This window comes from Crassostrea angulata, chromosome 6 (assembly GCF_025612915.1).
Source record: "Crassostrea angulata isolate pt1a10 chromosome 6, ASM2561291v2, whole genome shotgun sequence".
Taxonomy (NCBI): Eukaryota; Metazoa; Mollusca; class Bivalvia; order Ostreida; family Ostreidae; genus Magallana; species Magallana angulata.
This window is the reverse complement of record NC_069116.1, coordinates 13672034-13696120: the sequence shown is the minus strand read 5'-3', so window position 1 is coordinate 13696120 and position 24087 is coordinate 13672034. Positions and strand designations below refer to the sequence as shown.

General features: G+C 33.6%; 3 protein-coding genes across 4 annotated transcripts; 2 read left to right on the top strand and 1 right to left on the bottom strand.

Moving 5' to 3' along the window:
- The first annotated feature begins 1358 nt into the window (after positions 1-1358).
- On the top strand, positions 1359-10670 carry LOC128188417 (dnaJ homolog subfamily C member 16-like). The gene is made up of 13 exons (XM_052859456.1): positions 1359-1520; positions 3930-3996; positions 4279-4493; positions 4623-4756; positions 5068-5252; positions 6029-6289; positions 6532-6662; positions 6886-7075; positions 7325-7516; positions 7894-7961; positions 8209-8355; positions 8732-8896; positions 9204-10670. Exons 1-13 carry the CDS (start codon positions 1363-1365, stop codon positions 9595-9597), a joined length of 2307 nt encoding a protein of 768 aa, XP_052715416.1. The 5' UTR covers positions 1359-1362; the 3' UTR covers positions 9598-10670.
- Positions 10671-12337: 1667 nt separating this feature from the next.
- LOC128188418 (cilia- and flagella-associated protein 107-like) lies at positions 12338-14715 on the bottom strand. The gene is made up of 3 exons (XM_052859458.1): positions 14524-14715; positions 13836-14124; positions 12338-13698 (listed from the first exon to the last, which is right to left on the bottom strand). Exons 1-3 carry the CDS (start codon positions 14626-14628, stop codon positions 13430-13432), a joined length of 663 nt encoding a protein of 220 aa, XP_052715418.1. The 5' UTR covers positions 14629-14715; the 3' UTR covers positions 12338-13429.
- A 2503-nt stretch (positions 14716-17218) lies between these two features.
- On the top strand, positions 17219-19478 carry LOC128189629 (serine/arginine-rich splicing factor 1-like). Of its 2 annotated transcripts, none has more exons than XM_052861303.1 (3): positions 17219-17376; positions 18922-19216; positions 19326-19478. In XM_052861303.1, the coding sequence occupies exons 1-2, from the start codon at positions 17280-17282 to the stop codon at positions 19203-19205; spliced, it is 381 nt and encodes a 126-aa protein (XP_052717263.1). In that variant the 5' UTR covers positions 17219-17279; the 3' UTR covers positions 19206-19216; positions 19326-19478. The 2 variants fall into 2 exon arrangements, with proteins under 2 accessions (XP_052717263.1, XP_052717264.1); XM_052861304.1 differs by having other exon boundaries at positions 19307-19478.
- The last annotated feature ends 4609 nt before the right edge of the window (positions 19479-24087 follow it).

Here is a 24087-nt window from a genome sequence, read left to right as displayed (position 1 = left end):
AGAAATGAAATTATCGAATTGCATCTTTTGAATTGATTGAGTTGGTGTAAATATTAATTTCCATTACATGTCTTGAATTTTGTATTTACATGTTCACCCAACACAGTATTTACAGTTTGACTCCATACGTATTTCTGAACTTAGTATAACAGTGCATTAATTATATATATATATATATATATATTCACATCAGTATACTTTCCTTCTTATTTCAGACACCACTTTTAGGCTTGATCGTATGAATATATAACATAAAATATTTTGATTATACGTAAAATACATGCATATTTTAAGGGTTCTTCGAAAACTTTAATCTTAGAATTCGAGCAGAGACATACAAAAGTCATGTACATGTATATACATGCAATTAACAGTACACGTATGTCCCTGATTCGAGTTTGTAATATATCTTTAATTAACTGCAACAAAAAATAAGGTTATGAAAACACTAATAAACTATAACTATGTAAAAAGCTGAAGTTTTTCAAGAAATAAAAATAAAAGACATGGATAAATGATTAAATCAGCAGGCTTATTACAACTCAGTGTCTCGGCAGGCGTAAGCAGGGTAAGAACTCTTTCTCTTCTTTACAGACTTTGAACATTTTTAATAATATTTTCATTAAACAGCGAATACAAAGTAACCTTTTATTTCTTTGATCATGTATTTAGTTAGGAAACATAAAAATATCCAAGAAAAAAAATTATATATCAGATAAACGGCAGGCGTATATATTTTCTCGGCAGGCGTATGCATTCTGCGTAAGAGTTATCTATTTTACCGATTTTTACTAATTTTGTGTTAATTAACGAATCTAAAGTCAACTTTTTATTTCTGTTATCGTTTATTCAGCCAAGTAAACTAAAATATCAAAGAAATAATTAAAATAATCCATCAACTAAACGGCAGGCGTATACATTTTCTTGGCAGGCGTATGATTTCTTCGTAAGAGCTATCAGCTTACCCGATTTTTACTTATTTTGTGTTAATTAATTAATATAAAATCAACTTTTGATTTCTATTATCATCTATTTAGTTAAAAGAAATAAAATATCAAAGAAAAAAGTAAAATAATCCATCAAATTAACGGCAGGCGTCTAGATTTCCTCGGCAGGCGTATGGATTCTACGTAAGAGTTATCTATCTTTACCAACATTGAACATTTTTGCTAATTTTGTGCTAAATAATCAATATAAAGTCAACTTTTTGTTATTATGATACTTAATTTAGTTAAGTTAAATAAAATATCAAAGAAAATATTAAAATAATCCATCAGGTAAACGGCAGGCGTGCGGTTTTCTCTCGGCAGGCGTGTTTTCCCCGGCAGGCGTCGGCAGGCGTGTTTTAGTATGACCCCTACGATGAAGACGATACGATGCAAATTCATTTGTCTATTCATCTTATCGTTTGTTTGCATCGAAATTTTTGGAGAAGAAAATTTATATGATGTTCTTGGTGTACGGAAAACAGCTACTCAAAAGGAGATTAAACAGGCTTACAAAAATCAAGCAATGGAATGGTAATTTGATATATTCATGATCATCAGTTTAATATGTTTTACGGTGCGACCGTTGGGGCGAGCGCAGCATGTGAGCAAACAATGAATTATGATAAATCAATGAAGATAAAATTAACAACGTAAATAAATTTGATTGCAAAATAAAATAAAACACATCTATTTTTTTTCAGTAAATTTACATTATTCATAGTTTATAATATAAGATTTGTTATTTATTTATTTATAAATAGAACAATAGTTCAAACTCAGATACAATGTTGTTTAATAATAAAGATTTTAATGTAAATGTACATTGCACTCTATCTCCTCTTTTAAAGTGATTGTAGCGTACGTCAGTTCATCCCCTTTTTTGCAGTAGACATATTTTCTTAAACTTACATTAAAAAATTGACTTATCATAGCCCTCCCCCCCCCATGTTAAAAACAATTTTTTTTTTCAATTTACACATAGAAAATCGACTTATCATGGAGTTGCCCCCTCCACTTATAGAAAAAAATAATGTTATTTTTTTTTTAATTTACGCTTAAAAATATTTGCTTATCATATTAAATGAACATGGTGCCCCCCCTCCCCGCATGTAATAAATGGAAGTGAAAATAAAGAAACCATTGAACTGCTAAAGAGCTGAAGGATTAGAATTTTCGTGATTTTTTTTTCTTTTTTTTTTTTTTGCTTGCAAAGATTTTTGGATGAGGCTGCCATATACCCATCCACCCACCCACCCCCTTTTAAAAAAAGGCGATGCTACGCGTACGTTCCAGGAATTTACTGTAATTTTAGTGAATAAAATAAATGTGAGCATTCATCCAAATGAGTGCAATATACAACTGTTTCCTGTATCTGAAGAAATGTCCTTATTCTTTCAGCTGTTCTTTAGCTTAGCCTTTGCAAGATTTTGAGAGGATTTTGGTCATTTCAGCAGATTTACAATAACTTCAATATTAGAGTAATTTCCCCTTATCAGTGCTTATTGTGACGTCAAAGCTGACGTTGGTTAAGTGTCGCCTGACTCTTTAAAACTCCCCTAAAAATAAAAGTGCTCAAAGTATACTGTTTTATTTACTTAAAAAAGCATGATGTTCTTAAAATTACACATTACACACATGCTTCTCAAAAGTTGTACACTTTGATTCTCGCGAGAACGTGAAGTTGGAAACCATTGGTACTATGAATTGTGGGTCAAAATTTACTGACGCCGAAAAAATCTATCGGATCAATGTGTAAACCTTTGTGACGTCACTCGATTATTTTTTATTGAGAGTGTACTGACGTGAACTTTAGAGGTAGCATTGACTGTATGTCGTATACATTGTTATTGTTTTTATATTGTCTTGCTGATTCTCGTGAGAGTGTGAGGTGATAAAAATTGCCATCATAACACGGAACTACTGGGACGATTAAAACAATGCATTACTGGTCCGATTTACTGACGCCAAAAAAATCCATTGAATGAATGTGCAACTAGTCCGAATTTTCTATTCACACATGCCTTGCCGGTAGAGCTCGCTTCGCTCCGGGGCTGCGCGCCGGCGAGCTGTGCTCGCTGTCATAACGTGTTATATGTTTATATATATATGATATGTAAACGGTGTGAACGTTGGACCGAGCGCAGATTTAACACAGTGCAGTTTGATTTTTGTAGGACAAAATTTATTTGAAACGCACACAGTAGGATCCGCCAAGTTGCCTATTCAAATCATTCGCCAAACTAAGGGCACTCTCCATTAACGTTGCCTCGCCGGCGACGTCATCGAGAAACGGTGACGTAAATGGAACGTTTGGCAACATCAAAATGCTCTAGCGAGGACAATTACAGCTTAAAACTGATACTTATCTTGAAATTTGATCCAGAAATTTTGGCTATTTGCAGTTTTAATGTCTGTCGGGCAAAGCGAGATCATTGTGACATCATACTTAACTTTCTTGCTCTCAACAGTTTTCGTAAATGTTCGGATAAATTCGGGGAAGGAAATGACGTCATAATTATGTCAACAAAAGTTCAGATAGGTACAGTTTTTTACGTAAGCAAATGTGCATATGTGTTGTTTACTTTCGTGTTTTTAAAGGATTTTGTATTGTTAAATAAAATAGATGTATGCGATTTAGAGGTAAGAATTTCCCTTGGAAACGCTGTCTGTTCCACCTTGTTGCTATACACCGCAAAGGATTATTGGGATATGTAGAACGTTTTCACGCGGGTCCACAAAATTTTCTTTGAACAATGTGCAGATTTCAACTCAAATTTCCTCCGTTCGTACACGTTGTCTATGGAGCTCGCTACGCGAGCGGCGCTCGCTATTATCATGATGAGCTTGCCAAAGATAATGCTACCAGGCCCATATATATTAAAAGTCGCTTTACCGGCATCGAATCGATTGGTTGTTTTATGATACAAATTTTTTTAACAGGCACCCAGACAAAAACAAGGATCCAACGGCAGCCGATAAATTTACAAAGATAAATGAGGCTTATGAGGTAAATCCATTGAGTTAAGTTTGCAATATTATGTTAATACTGTTTTCTTTTGGCTTATTTATGTTAAGGTTGTAAACTGGAGTTGGTATGATTTTATAGATCTGATTTTTAATGGATGTTTTGTTTCAGCAAATTGTTTTATTCTCTTGTAAATTTAAGAGATATAGCAATCTTCATCTATCACAACTTGTGACAAGTCAAAATAATGTTCATCCCTGGTATGTAGATAATAGAAGCATGTTTTACTGTATATAAAAGAGATGGTTTATTTGTATTGTTCAGACTTTGGGAGACCCAGAGCGTCGGAGTCAGTATGACAAGTTTGGGTACACTTCGGCTAAGGATCACAGACAGCAAAGCAGAGGCAGTCCTTTTGGTGATCCTTTCCATGGAGATCCATTTGAAGGATTCTTTCATAATTTTCACAATTTCAAATTTAACTTTGGGGGATCTGGTTTTACTGATTCATTTATTGAGAAGAATGAAATTAACATGAGGTACACTCTATACTTGTGACATTGTTTTTTAACAAATGTATTAAAAGATTTCTATTGCTTTGAATTTAAAGTAATTTCAGTAATAGATACATGTATTTCATTGAATACAGAAGAATGTATTTATTATAGAGTTTATGAAACAAAGATACTACCTGAGAGCCACCAGAAGCCCTATATTCTTTATGCTTATGCAGAGTTTTGCTATGAATGTGTGAATCTAGAACCAGTTCTTGAAAGACTATTTAAAGAATTGGAATCTGTTGGCAAGTAGTACATGTACATGTACTTTTTTTTAGGATTATTGTTTTTAAAACTATTGGCAAAGAAAGCATGCATATCAAAAGTGTATGTATTACTGTTAAAATTAAAGGTAACATGCATGAATAATGACTCTGTATTATTAAGTAATGAGGATTAAAATATCCACTGACTTTTTTTCCATCAGTTTATCAATTTTTTTTATTAATGCAGATCTATTTTAGCATAATTGTCATGTTCAATTTGTAGCTTTTTACCTGCCTTTTACTTTATGATCATTTTTGGATGTACTGTATAAATGAGATTTCTGTGACAGGTATTGGCATGGGGACATTCCATGCAGGTAGAGTGCAGCGCTTAGCTGTGGAGCTGAAAATAAGTCGAGTTCCCAGGATCGTGGCTGTGATAAATGGACGAACTTCGGACTTCAGGGGTCATGTGACTCTCCACAACCTAAGACAATTTGTCAGAAATCTCTTTCCAAAGACATTAATTCAACCCGTAAGAATACTTTTTGGGATTTCCTATTCAAAAGAACCGATGTATAAACAGCAAAGGAAATGATTATCATATTATTTATAAAGTTAGAAATAAAAGTAATTGGCATGCATATAAAGTGATTTTTACACATCAGTTTTCAAGAAAATTTACACTATAATAGGATTGGTTTACATAAAAGATTCAAAAGAGTAGTATTACAGTAAAACTGGGTTATAGCGAAGTCCTAGGGACCAATGGCTTTACTTCTTAATATCCGTAATTCGTTATATCCGTATAACGAATTTGTAATAATAACTATAGCGAATTCACTATATACATGTTTTCTTTCACTAGACTATGATTTTTGTTAATTGAGGCTTAAAATGAAAATACATTACTTTGATACCTTTTATAATCGGATTGTGAATTGAAAAATATTTATGAAAATAAATTCATTCAAGCTATTTTGCTAGATGGTAGTGCAAACTTTTTTAACTGTAAAGAAATTTGTTATAAGGTGTTAAATTTTGTTATAATTCACCTCTAAGGGTTTCAAAATGAGTTCGCTATATCTATAAATTCGTTATATTCGAATTCATTATCTCCGTAAAATTTTCCTTAGATTTGTTAAGAATTTTACCAGGGACTAAAAAAAACTTCGCTATATCCGTGTTCGTACTAAACAAGTTTTACTGTATTTAGATTGGTTCATTTTTATGCGCCATCTTACTTTAAGATACATTTAACCTAATAGCACATTAGGACATTGATTACAAGATTGTGTGATTGTATTGCAGTTAAATGATGAAAAGCTTGATAAGTTTTTGGATGGATGGGAGGATAATCACATGCGAGGCGTCTTCTTCTCTCCAAAAGAAGAAATTTCTGCCATGTATCTGGCTCCAGCTTTCTACTACAAAAGTTTTGTCACATTTGGACATGTCAACACAAATGCAGATGATGTGTATAAAACTTTAAAAAGATTCAACCTACACAGTGGACATAAAAGTTTACTGATGTTTAATGAAGATGCCCAGTCTCCTGTAGCATCTCTTAGTGTAGGTATTTTTTTTATGACTATAGTTAATATCTATTGCTCAGACAGTAATTTTTAAAATCAAAGTTGTTCTTGTTTGCTTTACAACAATGCTAAATAAGAATGTAACAAGCATTGTCACAGTGGATTATATGCCTTTGAATTAAAATCGCTCTATCAAAATAAAGGATACGCAGTGGTGAGCATGCATCAGATATGAATTATAGATATTACAGGTGTGATAATTTCTTCTCTTTCATTCAGATGCAGCAAATATCTAGATCCACTATTGATGAAGTGATTGAAGCAAACAAATTTCTACTTCTGCCTCGAATTTCATCACAGAGTTATTTTGAGGAGTTATGTCCAGCAGAAGTGAAAGCCAAGCGAAAAAAGTAAAGATTTGTTTGAATTGTTTTCAATTCTTGGTATTTATTCATTTATTCAAATCATGCTATTTACAAAAAAAAAAAAAAATAAGGAAAAAAATGCATGATAAGAGTTTAGAGAAAGATGATTTATGATTGAGAAGACATCAAATCAATTATATAATAATAAGTAATGTAAAGAATAAGTTTTGTGGTTTTTACATGGATATGCTTCCTTATGTTTTGACAGGCTGTGTATTGTTTTGATCTCTAAGAAAGCTGAGGAGAGTGAGAGAAAGAAGTTCAGGCGCTATTTACGTAAATCTATGTTTCTTAACAATGAAAGAGTGAGGTTCACATATATTTATGAAGAAACACAGTCAAATGTCATCCAAACACTGAATAAAAATGAGGACACAGAAAATAAAAAAACAATGAAGGTAGAGTATAACACAATTTCATTGACATATTTCAGCTTACAGATTGTCTCGCCTTACAGAAAACATCTCTTTTAAATCCATTTTTTTTTAGATAAAAAAATAAAAACTCTCTGGTATCTAGCTTTTAATTTACATTTAGTGAATAGAATTGAGAAGAGCGAGATGTGCTCATGAGACAGAGAGGGAGAGAGATGTATTCATAACTAATACAGTAATGCTGAATGGTTCTGAATTTCTGAACTCCTATAGAATGTGGTGATCATTTGGAGAGTGGAGAGGAATCACCTCAGCTACGAATGGCTGAAAAATGCCCTGACCAAGGAGGAGGATATCCAGAACCTGAGGGAGGAGCTTGAGGGGCGTGTCCAACAGCTGCTCAACTCTGACCAATCACTGGCCTTCAAAACCATACTGCCTGATTTCCACAATGAGCATTCTCTGGTGTGTGTTTTATTTGTTGTCTCTTGAACTCTTTACTGGAGGGTAAACATATGGTTCGTTTGATTCAAGTGCCAATATTATTGATCATACTGCAGCTGGTTAAGATATTCAGTAGAACACACTCACCAAAGCTGCTTGCCAATATAGATAAACGTTTGGGTTTTTAGAGCTTGTTAAAGAAAGGCAAATCCTTATTTCTTCAGCCTCTGTTTCCCCGGTGTGGCGAATCTACCATACATTTTCAACATGACTGACCACACATTCATAAAGATGGCTGCATTTATACACTAATGCACAGTGGTTGCTGATAAACAGAAGCATGGATTTATGTAAATGCATTGAATAAATTAACTAAATACTGATTTTTTTTTCTGCAGCACCTTTTTATTAGAATCCTCCATAGGTTTTACAACTGGGGAGAAAGAGTCTTGATCTTTGTTACAAGGTTTGTAACTTTTTTCACATTTGTTTAAGTGTTGGTCAACACTGCCTATAGTTTTACTAATTGACTAGGAATTACTAGTATTTTATGTTTTATGTTGCAGATATGTTGCTGTTTGTACTCACCACAAAGATTATATATATGTTTCCTGTTGTTTTACTTTTTGTGTGTGGTGGGGGATTAGCGGGTGGGTAGGTCCAATACTGTAGATCTACCGGTATATACACTATATATATATTTTTTTCTTAAGCATGGACCCCATTACAGTACTGACTGTGTTCATGGCATTTGCAATGATGTTTGGAATTGGATACTTTATGTCTGCAATGGCTGCTATTGAGGAGGAGCAGCTCAGAGAGAAACAACCTAGGCAGTACAAACCAAGGCCCCCGTCTAGGTAAGTAATCTATGTATGTATTTAATAACCCAGGGAGTACAAACCAAGGCCCCCGTCTAGGTAAGTTGTCCCAGTACTTATTAAATAACCCAGGGAGTACAAACCAAGGCCCCCATCCAGGTAAATTATCCCAGTACTTATTGAACAACCCTGGCAGTACAAGCCAAGGCCCTCATTTCGGTGACTTATCCCAGTGTTTAATACATGTTGTCACTGGCAGGTTTTGTCAAAAGACAAAGACAATAAAAAATGATATTCCATCATGAACAAAGATATTGTTCACAGACTACTACTTTGTTACATTGTTTGTTCTCATAAGGACTCTCACGGCATTGTTTGCAGAAATTATACAGTCTCTATTATGTTGATTCATTAGGACTCCGGATCAGAAGAGAGTTAATCTGTATGAACTGACACCAGACTCGTACGACACACTGGTCCTGAATTCAGACGCTGGACTTACCATGGTTGTCCTGATTAATGATGAATCAGGAAGTAAACTTCTCAGCAAGTTCAAAGACATCGTTCTACCATTGACAAGGTTTGCAGTTTTCTGTTATTAAGAGAATATACATGTAGATTAATGTTGCTCTGGTTAATACATGTAAATTCAAGTCCATTACCAACATCTTTTTCTCCTCCAAATGCTTTATATTTTGTACGAAAAACATTTATATCCCAGTTAAGAGAGATTTTTCTCATTTAAAATGTTCTGCTACTGTCCCAATCAGATTGGCATCATTGCTACCAGTTTTGTTCCACCTTATGAAGGAATACCTTTAAGTGCTAATTAGTGTAAGTGATATTAATTCGCATAGATTTACTATGTCTTTGATTATCAATTGTAGGTACAGTGGTCTATCATTTTCCTTTTTACGACTGGAGAGCTACATTGGTTGGTATCAGCACTTACTGGAAGACAGTGTAGGACACAAAGTAAGGATGGAAAACATTAACATCAACAACTGTATAGGTACAGTTCTGGCCCTCAATGGCATCCGCAAGTACTACTATATATACCAGCCAAAGAAGGCCAGAAAGTGGATCAGACAGAATAACAAAAACGTGCCTAGTGCCATCGGAATGTTTGACTCTGATGAGAACTCGGACAGCGACCAGGACTCGCGCGTGATTCTCGTGGAGGAACTTCTAGATGGACTCCTGGATTGGTTCGACAAAGTGTTTGATGGATCTCAACGGAAAATCCGAATCACTGCCTGGCCTGATCTTAGAGCAGTATAATAGCAGCATTGATATAACTTAGTATTTGGATCTTATCCCTATTTATGCCATTTTTGTGTTCATGTTTGTGTGTGTATGTAATTTTTATTTGCATGCCAAAAAGGATTTTTGTTGTTTTTTTTATTGTCATTCCATTGTGTTGTGTAAAAGGTTTGAAAAACCCTTTCTTTGTTCATGTTATAATCAAAAGTTTGATAGTCAAAGAGAGGAAAGTCATTATAAAGTTATATGGTGCATTTTATTAAGCTTTTGGTAAAAAAATAAATTAAAATGATGTTCACATAAATGATGCAAAATTAAGCAATGAAAAAATTCTGCAATCTATTATACATGTACCAAAAAAGGAAGTTTAATTTTGTTTACCGGTAAAACTTTTTTGTTTTGTTTTAATAAAACAGTTTTATGAAAATGCAGATCGACTTTTAATATCACTGACATTTATTATGAACATGTTCTGTTTGTATACAATTTATACTGATATGTACATTTTCAATTTCTGAAGTTATGGTGGTATATTTTTATTGGTACATAAAAAAGAAAGAAGATTATATCACTGGTTGGAAGAAATGGTTTGAAATTGTGATGTGATAAAAGCCTTTGAAACGTGCTGTACATTCCTTATTAAATGCAAAGTAAAATTTTGAGAAGCAAACCTCATAGAGTTCTAATAGTTGTGAACTATATGAATATATATATATCCAAAGTTTGGCGCTATCTTTATTTGAATATTATCTTGGTTTTATACAAAAACAATTGAATTGTTGAATTAAAGACATGTAAATTAGGAAACTTCAGTATCTAGTCAACGTGCTCTTCATAGTGTGTGGACAATTTGATTATATATGCGTTTTTTTCTTTACCTTATTTTATTCTTGACACCTGTCTTTTTTATAAAGAAACTACCATATATGTACATACCGTATATAGATGCCTGTACGAGATATTTGATTTTTATGTTGTTTTATACCTGTTGATCTACCTGAATTACCGGTACACACCTTTTTCCAAACTTACAGTGTAAATATACAAGGTGTACATGATACTTAAATTACTTCTTTGCAAGACAATTTTAATGATTTTTTTTTCATAACATCTTTGATATCAATGGCAATATATTCACAGTATACTATTGGTATTGTAAAACTTGTTGAATACCAATTCAGTTGGATTTAATTAACAGATGGAAATGGAAATTTAAAAAAAAGACATGAAAATCATAACTTTCTTTTTGGAAGGACTGTTATCAAGGAATTCAATTTTTATATATCTTCAAAACTAAAACTGGTACTGAATTCACAAAAATTGATGGCAATGAATACCAATGAAGTTATAATATTCTTATATGCATAATTTTTGAAACCTGTTTTAATGCCAAATTCTGTATACCGGTATATATTTTTTCTTCAAATAATCTATAATATTCCATACTTTAATTTAAGACACATGATGTTGTTCACAAATACTCACAGCATACTCCAGATTTTGTAACATTTTACCAATACTTTCATCAACTTTTCTTTACACTATTTATTAATGCAATTATTCAGGAATTTCTACAAGTTCATGTTATGATGTACCTGGTGTTTTGTCTTTGTCCCCCGCTGCAACGCGGAGCAGGGACATAGAAATGCTGGGCTTGTGTCCGTGTTTCCGTCCGTCACACTTTTTTGTAAGCGCTCTCATGCCTTCAAATTTTGACGAATTTTCATTAAATTAATACCAAATGTTTATACCACTATTACCTTGGTCAAGTTCGAAAATCAGCATTGGTCGATACTTTTTGTTGGAGTTATGGGACTTTGTGACCTTGTAGGCGCTTTCATGCCAACTAATTTGGACGGATTTTCATTAAATTTATACCAAATGTTTGTACCACTAATACTTTAGTCAAGTTCTTTTAGATTGTAGTATTTTGGATATATTTGCGACAGGAAAAATAGAAGAAATAAATGGGTGGTGGGGGTAAAAAAATGTTCCTCGCAACCTCCCCACACATTTAATTCTGGAACAGCCCTGAATGTTTGAAAATATTCCAATATACAGTATACTAGTATACTGCTTGACCGGCGGGGGACCCAGGAATTCTATTCTTGTACTTTTTTGTAAGCGCTCTCATGCCTACAAATTTTGACGGATTTTCATTAAATTTATACCAAATGTTTATACCACTAATACTTTGGTCAAGTTCTTTTTGATTGTAGTATTTTGGATATATTTGCGACAGGAAAAATAGAAGAAGAAAAATGGGTGGTGGGGGTAAAAAAAATGTTCCTCCCAACCTCCCCACACATTTAATTCTGGAACAGCCCTGACTGTTTGAAAATATTGCAATTTCATATACAGTATACTAGTATACTGCTTGACCGGCGGGGGAACCAGGAATTCTATTCTTGTTTGTCATGAATATGGAGAATTAGTTACATTGTCTTTAATATTCAATTTTTGGCATTTTAATTTGAGAAATATACTAATTTAATACCAGTAGTGTATTTAACGAGAGGAAAGCTCAAGTAGCCCTCTCCCTTTTATTAAAGTTATACATCTTTGATGATTGCCAAGGATAAGCATATTAGTACGACTCTTAACGTGTCTTACAACTTAATGGCAATAATGAAGAGCACATTACTGGTTGCATAAGCTTGTCTCAATTTCTTTGGATTATATATGAGTACGGTACACCATTTAATATTTTGTTAACAAGTTCTAGTTATTGAAGTCAAGAAATAACATAGAAGATAAATAATGAAAACAATTTTAATGTTTATGAGTGCAGTTCATTAAGCACATATTTAAACAAACCAGTAAAGACACAAAAACATGGTAAAGGAAAATGAAACATATGTTTCTAAATACTGAGTGGAAATACAAAACAATGGTAAACTTCACAAATGCGAAAAATCTACAGTTTAAAATCATTTATAAATGGTAAAAAAAATATAGATTCTATATATAAAATGTACTGTATTTGAATAATTCGGGTTTTTTAAACCTTTTCTCTATATATAATATATGAGATTAATCAGCAGAATTAATAATGTTGGTATATATATAAATACATTCATAATATGAATGATTTGGTCCCTCTTTCTTGTATTTAGAAGTACAAATCGACCCTTCTATCAATTTTGATTTAAACATGTACATTTCTGCTCAGACGAGACATAATACTTAATTGTTTATAAAAATACTGATTCAGTGACATGGCATACATCATTTTATTGAGCAAAATTTAAACTAAACTGGTTTTCGGAATTGTCATGGCTGGTTTCATAATAGAAAATACTTCCAAACCATACTCTATTGGAGTAATTAATTAAAAAACAAATCAACAAAATACCCCACGAAATTAACTCATGATGAAGTCGTAAAAGTTATAGAGTATGAAAACAATCAAAATGATTCATATTATACATACTATACACAGCAGATCTGGATTGGCACCAATACAATACTGATGTTTAATACCGTAAAACCATCTATGAAGATCTCTATTTTCAAAGCCAGCTAACTAGCACACATGCATTACAAATTTTGCCTTATAAAAGAGATACATCTATTATAAAACTAAGTAACAAAGACTAGAAAACAGTCACAGGTTAACCTGAAAGAGGCATCATTATACAAGGAAATTTCTGAAGGGGGTTCATAGAAAGGAGAGGCATTACAAAGCAGATGAAGGAATAAATGTAATGTCATATACAATGACAATATGAAAGTTTCGCAATTGCGGGCAAATAAAACAGAAAAGAAATTTTAACTGAGTATTCAATGAAACTTCTCTTTACATTTATAGAAAATTTAGGGGAGTTTTAAGAAAGTGTTGTTTCATTTCTTATGTATAAACTAGATCAGGGAGTTTTTCTGGTGATTTGAAGACACAAGCATTTCTCAGGTGTAGGTCCTTATTAACTTTGTTGTAAGGATGCAGAGTTGTCGACATATCTTTGGAGAAAGCATAACGGTTTCTGACCAGATTTTCTTTAGGGTGTCCCACAAAGGAATTCTGGTAGGTTGATAGGTAATCTCCCTTAACTTCATCTGCAATCTGATCCTTCCATTTGGATTGCAGTTTTTCATGCAGTCCAAAGTTAGTGGGATTTCCTATAGATAAATAAAAGTACATAAAATTTTATTCATTTTTTTAAGCAATAAACATTGTATGCAAAATGATAAACAAATGAAAAGTACTGTAAAACTTCTTTCAACACTGATGAATATAGTTGGGTATACATATGTACCTTGAATAGGATGATCTGATTTTTCTGGAGCCCAAGAAAGCTTGTGGCTATTCCAGTCTCGGAGTGATGGGAGGGTATTCTCCTTGTATCGGCCATTGTAATGTTCGTCATACCAAGAGATGTGGTTCTGTGTGTATTTATCTCCATGATGGTGGAAGATGTGTTCCTGTCCCAGCCCATCATTTCTCATCAGTGCCTTTCGTCGGACTATTACATCAGGCCTATAAGAGCCATAGTTTCTGAAGTCCACTCTGTGTGTGCTGTTATGTTTTGTATCCCCTTTATTGAACTGAAAATGACAGAAATTTAATAAAATAAATTAAGTGGCAATTGTGTAGAGCATTCGGTCAACAAAATAATGTAAAAAAGATACACATTTTCAAAAACTATTGAACACGTTTATTTCTCTAGCAGCACCTAGGCCTCGTCAAATGACTATAATAGGTCTACTTATCAAAAACTTTTAAGTATGTCATTGTGCGAACCAGTACGAATTAACTTACCTATACAATCTTCATTTGTATTTTAATTATTTGTGGTGATTTTGACTCTGTGTTTTATCTATCATATCTGTAAAAACCACCTCTGTTGTTCAAACCAACATGTTACATGCGGGTGACTGTCTTAATATGCCAAATAATGAGTGTGCGTGCACATGCACTGCGGCTGAGTTTACGGGAAAACTTACTGTATATCTTTCCTCGCCCCAATTTCCTATCAATACACCAGGCGCAAACCGTTGCTCTATCCTCCATCCTGGCATGTGCCATTTCATTGGGTCTCCTTGTGCCATTTTAGGGCAATTAAAACTTGGAACGTTTATTTACAATGGCGATATCAGCCTCGTTGCTAACGTTGCTATAGGTTAGTTGAATATACTACAAAACCTATGTAGACTAACACGGGGAAATCCGGAAAAGTTTTCGATGTAAGCATTGATTGGCTAAAAGTTTAGACATTGATTGATAATGACTTGTCGTAAATGTAAGATTTTAAGGGGTTTTAAATCATAGATTTATCTGATTTTATCTGAAAATTTCTCACCACCGGTTAGAATACCTTCCTTATATCCATAAGAATGCGCTCTCTCTCTCTCTCTCTCTCTCTCTCTCTCTCTCTCTCTCTCTCTCTCTCTCTCTCTCTCTCTCTCAAAACTATACCTCAGGGAGGGGAAAGGTCCTTAAAATATGAAAATATTATATGTGCACATAAGATACTGTCTAGTAGAACCCTATCAGAATATATTTTACTAAGTGTTCGTTACAAAAAAACAGGGGCATATAACATTAATTGTTTTATACATAAAATTTGTGTTGAAACTTTTTCTATATTGTAACCAATGCATTTTTAGTTGAATATAGTTATTTATAAGTAATTGCACTGCAGATGAGCGGTTGAATGACGATCGATAATTCAGCGCCAGACGACCATGGATATTACAACTCACATTAAGCGCCACCCCATGTGAATGCAGAAGTATGCGACATAATCTGATAATTGTTAGTATATATCAGAGTGAATTGTCATATCATTAAAACCATATAAACTACTACTGCAATAATTAAAACAGGAGAGTATTGAACAAAGAGTACATTAAATTGTTAAGAAAACCATGTCAAGTTTGCTTGAGGATATACTAGTGTGCAAAGCATACAAAATACTTACACCTGAAAAAGAGAACACAAAAGATCAGTGCCATACCCATAAAAGAAGAGGGGGACAAGGCGGGTAAACTGCCTATATTATGGGATAGAGAAAGATATTGAAATATGAAAATGTCAGCATATCCGAATTTTTTTTCTTCAAAATTTTGTTTCCAACAATATCTATTTTATTTAACATATCGGCGATTGGTATAACCTACAAGTTGATGATATGTTACATGTAAATGAAACCATTTGATATGTTTTTATAAAATACTTAATTGAAGTATAATGCATATCTTTTTTCATATAGTGCCATCTATTTTAGAACTTCAGTGTCTTAATTTTATGTCATAGTTTGTATTCCATATTTTTGTCATAATCTAATTAATGTCCAACGAAAAAAAAAACAAATTTTAATCAGCAAAAACTTATGGACAATGATGACCCATCATACAATCCAAAAATGATGTCCAATGTCGTATTTACATTTAAATAATCCAGTTCGTTGGTGAAAAAAGCTCATGCAGCGGTTAGCGCACTAGAGTTTAGATAACTTTATAGGAATTAACTTTTTCGGTTGAGGAATCGACACCACCAAAACTTAAGCAATCGGCAATTTGTGTGTGTGTGTGTGTGTGGGGGGGTTGTTGTGTTTGTTAAAATATATTCAAACTGACCATAGTTAGAAATTGTGCCATCGCAGAATTTTATTATATTACATGTACTTAAAATTAGATTTAAATTCGAGAGAACTAGTACTGCATAATATTACTATTATACCGATGGGTATATGTGCGCACTGCGCACCATCTCATTCATCTTCTTACGCATGAAAATTGACAAATAAGATCTGCAAAGTTCGTCGTCTACAATTTTCATCTGTTTATAAAAAATGCTAATTTCAGGGGGGAATTCTGCATTTTTCAGAGACTGCAAAAGATTCAGAGTTCGATGTTGAATACAATCGTTATTTATCGTCAACTTCGGGTAAATACACACATATTCCTCTCCTTTGCATACACATGGTTTCAGTAAAAGTCCTATTCCTAATTCACATCGAAGACGAAAGATTTTGCAATAAATATATATATGTTATTGTAGAAACGTTTTGCACAGAGAAAAATGGAAAGGAAATATTGTAATGGTGTAAAAAAAAAAATCGTAGTTTGTACATATGTACACGCTTATATAATTAATTCTGAATAAATGAAGTCTCTACATCGTGCAAGAATCTGTCGTTCTTGATTTAATTTAGGAGTAGAGCTGATAACAGATATCAGATACAAGCACATATGCTTCTAAGGCTGGTCATTTTTCTTTCTCGGAAAAGTGCACCGTTATGCTGAAAAATTAGTGCACTTGTCACTTAGTTATAGGCCATTAGGTTACAATGTTAGCACAGGCGTCGTTACGTTTGTTACGTATTCGCATTTAACATAGACACAAATGATCATAGAGATGAACCCTGCTGCACACCATGAAACGTCATAAAAGAAAAATGAGTTTGGGAGCATTAATAACCGAATTATCACAATATCCCGAAGGAATTCATAACTACATTTTCACCAAGTGGACATTTTCTAAATACACAACAGACATATATAAGATCGCCGTGTCAAAGAACAAACAACGGCAATTATTTATCGTCACCTTCGGACAAATTCACAAATACATCTCTCAGTTATTTTTCCTAGTTTATTTTGGCCTTTGACCTTTACAACCGAGTATATATAAGCCAGGACCTTCACGGCCAACACAGATAAGCGGACAGGAATATCCAGCGAAAGCAGCGCTCACCATGCTGCTTCGGGGGTTGCTTCTGTTTACTCTGATAGGGATCTACGCTGTGCCCGGAAATGAAGGGTTCATAGGGGACTTTTTCGGTGAATACCGAGGTAAGCTATTTCGAGCTTACAGTGATTTAAAAATATACATATTTATAATCAATATTTTCACAGACTTTCTTAACAGATTTTTCGTGCTCAAACAACAAAAACTGCATTTCATAATCTATGAGAAACATGTACAGTCCTTAAAGCCTAAACTGGCAAAGTCTAAAGGAAAATATAAACATTTATGTATACAAATGTATCAAAATCGCTATGTTTCTAAAAACTTGGTGTTTTTAGTACACTACTAACTAAAGAGTGCAAATAACAGCAAAGCAAATGGTTTTTCCCCTTCTATATAAGTCTTAGTATTAAATTAAATTAAGATTATTATTTATTAAGCTGAAGGTGATTTATGTAAAAACATATTTAGATAAATGTGCAAATGAACAGTTTGTCGGATTGAAAAAAACAGTATATATCACTTATATGTGCATTCAGATGTGCATGTGCACTCAGTTCTTTTGAAAGGAAGAGGGTATTAATTTGAAACTTATAAACTTATGGACAACACGTTTTAGAATATAGCATGCATGGTGTTTTGATTTACATTGTCTATAACTGTCGCCAAACCTTTTTGCCAGTGGTATAAATTATGAAGCTTCACACACGCTTGTGCGGGGCAATTGAGCGCCTCGCACGTCAAAAGCGCACCTTGATTAATGAATGGTCAGTGATGCTGATGCGAACCACTGAGCATGGGACCACAAACACTCACAAACAGCCTATCAGGGAAAATGCTGTCAAAAATTTCATACCTTGACCCAGTGGAATGACCGCCAAAAAAACCCACCAAATAAACAGTAGAACACCTACTTAGACGCGAAAATCGGTACCATGTACAATTCTTGCGGTAGTAGCTCAAAATACGTTTTCAGACCTTTTTACATTTTACACACGTTTGATTTTCTGGAATTATTAATTCAGCAATTACTTGTTAATTTTAAAATACAATGCATTCCAACTTTTGTAAATTACATGGAAAGGGAAAGATGTTTGTTGTTTTGAATGGGATGTGTATACAAAAAAGTATTTATTACAAGTATTTCGGAGATATCACAAATGCGCGTAATGACAGTGCTAATGCCCTTTACAAAAAAGGTGTACATGACGATTAGGGATACCTTATACGTGTATTTGACGCCAACACTCTTGAGTTCATATTTGTGTTAATGAAGCAAGCAATGAGTCCTTCAGGGAGTAGTTTTTATTCCGTGTTTTTTTTATGTCGGCACCAAAGGAGGATTTGCTAAGTAAGAGGGTAATTAAACAAAGTGTTTGTGACAGCTTTTATGGTGGCGCTCTTTTTGTTGAGGGGGCTGTTTTTCTAAATTTAGCTACTGTCATACAGAAATGATTCGCTAGAGCGAATTAACAGCATTTACTGTCCCTTGTATTTTGTTACAACTCCGATATCATAAAAACACGTTAAAACAAGACGTAGAAAAAGTAAAATAATTGTAACAATGCATTAGATATGTACAATGTATCATTATCACCGAAGTATATAGGAGTACGCAAATATTATAATCGTTTATTTCTAATTTTTAGATATCATGTCAAATTGTCGTCGAGATGGCGGCTATTGCATCAACCCCTACACAATGGCTGCTGGCGAACAGGAATCCGAAGGTGGAGCCGCACCTGCTGGCGGGGCTGGTGGTGCCGGTGGTGCAGGTGGTAGAGGGCGTGGTGGTGGAAGGGGCCGCGGTGGACCACCAGCTCGCCAGCGCCCCCGTGTGGATTTCTGGGGAGTAATCTACGAGAACTGCGTGTCCTGGGATTACGACTTTGGCTGTAACAGACAGAGTGGGATCTGCTGTTACAACGTTTAGGCACAATAATGGTGAGGTGTTCATTATTAAAATGGTATATACCAAGGAATCCCTTTGACCGTTAACTTTATTTCTGAATGCGAGTATATTATTTAACGCAGGTAGCCATCATTATTACAGGTACAGATTCAACCCCCTCAGAAGTGATTGTATGTAAACTAGGTCCTATCGTCTCGAACCATTGAAGAAGCGCACCATCTTCATCTACCCAATATTGCCGGAAAACCTTTTCATCTTATATGCTGTTATAATAAACTTATTAGCCAGAACAAATTACGATCGTTTGTTATAATTTTTTATATTCTTTTATATTCTTCTTTTTTTTTTTAGAAATGCGCCATGCAGATACATATTGTATCTACAAAAGACGAAAAGGGCGTCATAAACAAATTCTCGTAATATAATTATCGTTATTACGATCTTGTTATTTCGAGTTAATTATCTCGTTATTACAAGGAAAAACTAATAATTACGAGATAATTATCTCGTTATGACGAGAAAAAATCTCGTTTTTAAACGGGGAAAGATCTTGTTATTTCGAGTAATTATCTCGTTATTATCTCGTTATAACGAGTAAAGATCTCGTAATAACGAAAAGATCCCGTTAATACGATAAAAGATATCGTTATTACGAAAAAAGATCTTGTAATAACGAGAAAAGATCACATTATTACGAGAAAAAATCTCGTTATTTCGAGTTAATTATCTTATTATTACTAGGAAAGAACTCGTTATTACGAGAAAGAACTCGTAATAACGAGATAATTATCTCGTTGATACGAGAAAAGATCTCGTTTTTAAACGAGGAAAGATTTCGTTATTACGAGTAAAGATCTCGCTCGTTAATTAACGCATCATTTTATATAAAACTTTTCTCGTAATAACGTGGTCTTTTCTCTAAATACGAGATAATTAACTCGTAATAACGAGATCTTTTTTCGTAATAACGAGATATTTTCTAGTTATAACGATAAAATTACGTAATAACGAGATCTTTCCTCATTATTATGAGACCTTTTCTCGTAATAACGAGAAAATTAACTGGTAATCTTTTCTCGAAATTACGAGATAATTTTTTTTTTTATGTGGTCCTATTTGTCTTTCGTATTTTTAGCTTGTTTAACTCGTTTGTTCCGCTTTCCGTTCCATTTTCCGTTCCGCGTTTTAGCAACGCCTTTTGAATACAACCCCGGAATTTATAATTTAACGACATTTGAATTTACATTGAGTTATCAGTACAGCCATATTCCTACTCCTACTAACTTTAACTTTCCTACGATTTTCCATATAAGTGTCCCAGGCATTCATACTCGTGTATGGCAGTTTCTAAAAGTAGAAACAACATATGTTATTTATTACCATTCTCGAAAAAACCTGGTATTAATAAACGAGATTTGAATCTAGTAATTAATACGGCCATATTCCTACAGAACTTTAAAGGGACGTGGTCACGATTTTGGTCAAAAAAATTTCCCCCGATTTTAATATTTACAATGCTTCAGTAAGGCATTTTCAATAGGCAACCGAAATTTGAGTGTTATTCGTTGAGTTATAAGCAAGTTACAAGGCTTGAAATTCTTTGCTATGTAAACAAACCGTTTGTTTACATTTTAAATGTTAGAGTGAAAATTCCAGTTTAAAACCTAAAATGAATGTTTTAAACGTTAGAAACTCTTTCATTATGCTTAAAATAAAGAAAAAGATAGACAAAATAGGCTTAAAAAGATTTTTTACTGGTGTAGTAAACAAAAACAGGACACGAGCCTTGTTTACATAACAAAGAATTGTCAGCCCTGTATCTTGCTTATAACTCCACGAATGACTCTCAAATTTTATTTGAACATTAGAAATGCATTTCTAAACCATTGTAAATAATACAAAACAGAAATATAGAATTTGACCAAAATCGTGACCATGCCCTTTTAAACTTTCCTTGGATATTCCATATAAGTATCCCAAGCATTCATACTCGTTTACAGCAGTTTCTAAAAGTAGAAACAACAGCTGGGTTGTTTTTTTTTGGTTACCATTCTAAAAAAAACCCTGGTATTTATAAACGACATTTGAATCTAGTAATTAATACGGCCATATTCCTACATAACTTTAAACTTTCCTTGGATTTTCCATATAAGTGTCCCAGCATTCATATAAGGAATAAGGAATCGTTCTTTGAGTATTATGAGGTGATAATTTCGGTCGGGGCGTGATCAAATCCAATAAAGCCCGAAGGGCTTTATGATAGATTTGATCACGCCCCGACCGAAATTATAACCTCATAATATTCAAAGAATAATTCCTTATTACTTATATTTATATAATTTTAAGCCATCGTACGATTAAATATTTAAATATAAATAAGCAAACCCCTCTGGTGCCTCAATTTGGCGTCATGTGTATTATGGGTTATATAATACAAAATCGATACGTAGTGTTATCACAGGGAAAGACACTGGAAAATGTAAATATACTCGTTTATAGCAGTTTCTAAAAGTAGAGACAACAGCCGTATTTTAAATTGCAATTCTCGAAAAGGTGATCTCTTAAATGAGTATTAATAAAGTACACTTAAGAAATAAACAGCAATTTAAAATGTTCATCGGGATATGAACTTGGTTGGTCACGTGATCAAGTCATGTGAAGCCCAAAGGGCTTCTCAGAAGATCTGATGACGCACCAACCAAGTTCATATCCCCGTGAACTTTTTAACATTGCTGTTTATTACCTATATTAACGTTTTAAGAGAAAATCCCTTTAAATTCCCCACTCCCTGCATAAGGATTTTGAAGACTGGCTAAAAAGAGGTTCCCTTTTTTATGTTTGCTTGTCATGATTCGTATAAGTCTGCCCTCTAAAAATGATTTGCGTGTCTGTACTTGAACAACTTTATTCACCATATTATGGTGGCATATCTCTGCCCCTTGTGTGCAACTTATTTTTCTACTAATTACGTCGACATGCAAGATAAATATGTTGACATGCAAGATAGTTAAGACATGCAACATAACTATGTTGACATGCAAAAAAACTGCAATCAAATAATAGTTATAAAAAATCTCAAATATCGCCAACATGTGACATCCAAGATGCTAGATCCGCTACCTATTGATGTCAACATGCAACTTATTTATGTTAACATGCAACTTCTTTATGTTGACATGCAACTTAGTTGTTAACATACAAGATAAATATGTTGACATGTCAAAGTGGTTGTGGGTGGGGTGGGGGTCTATTTTTATAGCTATAACTGTGAATCTGGAGTGGGCTTCACATCGGCGATAGCGTAGCTCAGTTAAAACTGTTCTTTAATTCTTCTGTATTTACTGAAATCTCAACTTCGATTTGAAATATTTCAAGATCAGTAGAACCATTGAGAACCATGGGTACTGTTTTGTATAAATTGTATCTTCTCGGGCCATTCCGGCAAGCTCGGAGGACATGTCCAAAATTTTCCGAGGTTGAAGGTAGTTAAGGAAGGATCTTTTCTGGTTTTCGACTTGTCAAAAGTAAATTAGATTAAATGGTCATTAAATTAAGACGAAAGAAAATTAGAATATCATATTTTACTTTCGTTTGTACAATCATACAACTTGGCAGAAAAATAGTAATCAAAGTTTAGAATCTATATTTTATATCTTAAACAGGTGTCTAAATAACTGCAGATAACTACATTTATTTCATCAACCCTTGATTAATTATTTCGGAGTGGGATTGTATAATATACGTAGAAAAGTAAATTGACATGAAATCCTTTCCACTTATTCATATAAGATAAAATGTCAAATGCGCGATTATTTTATGTGGAGGAAAGGAAAAAGACTGAAAAGGGTGAATCAATCGACTTAGAGGTCTTTCCAGAAACGCACCATTTTATATTATTCCTTTCTCGTATTAATGAGATAACTTACTCATTATAATGAGATCTTTTCTTTGAATAACCAGATCATTAACTCGCAATATCGAGATCTTTTTTTCGTAATTATGATATCTTTTCTCGAAATAAATCACAAGATAATATTTATGTGGCCCTATTCGTCTTTTGTAATTAACAGATCAATATATTACAATAATTATTGCACGGAACGAATTTTTGATTGAAATGTTGATTGATTTTCAAAGTTTTGTTGATAAATATTTCATTCCGCTCAAAACGCCACCATAACCTGTTCGGTGACTCTGAAGTCTCTTGATTTCGTAATTAAGACCCATTGTGACACAATTGTTATGCCTTTGTAATATTCGTTGACCAAGGGTGTTGGTCCTCTCCGCTCCATGCATTTATTGGGAGCAGAGTGGACCGATATTCAAATCTCTTTCAGGAGTCTCGTGACAACAACCTATCATAAGTACATTATCTATATTCACGAAATAAATACGGTATTGTTCTTCCTTCTTGTTTGTTAATTATAATGTGGGGAGAGGGCATGCATGGATCTAGAAGGAGTTGGGGGCGGTCCAGACCCCCCCCCCCTGGAAAACTGAAATATTCCTCGGACCCCCCCTGGAAAACTTTCAGCCTGGAAAACGAAGATGGGTGGAAAAATTCCTATGTAAGGACGGATAAGGCACTGAAAAATTAGCATATTAAAAAATCTGATATTCATAATTTTAATCATTCAAAACAATGTATATTTTACATAACATCGATTTGAAACCCTTAAATATACCGTATGTCCAACATTTAGAATATATGTTGATTTAAACTGGCATATGCGTATCAACACCTCCAAATAGTGTCATTTAACAAAATTTCAATGCCTTTTCTTTTATAGAGTGGGTTTGTCATCCATATTTTTGTCATAGTCTACATAAGGTATAATGGAAAACAACCCGATTTCAATCAACAAAAACGTGGAGAGATGACCCACCTTACATTAAAAGTGTA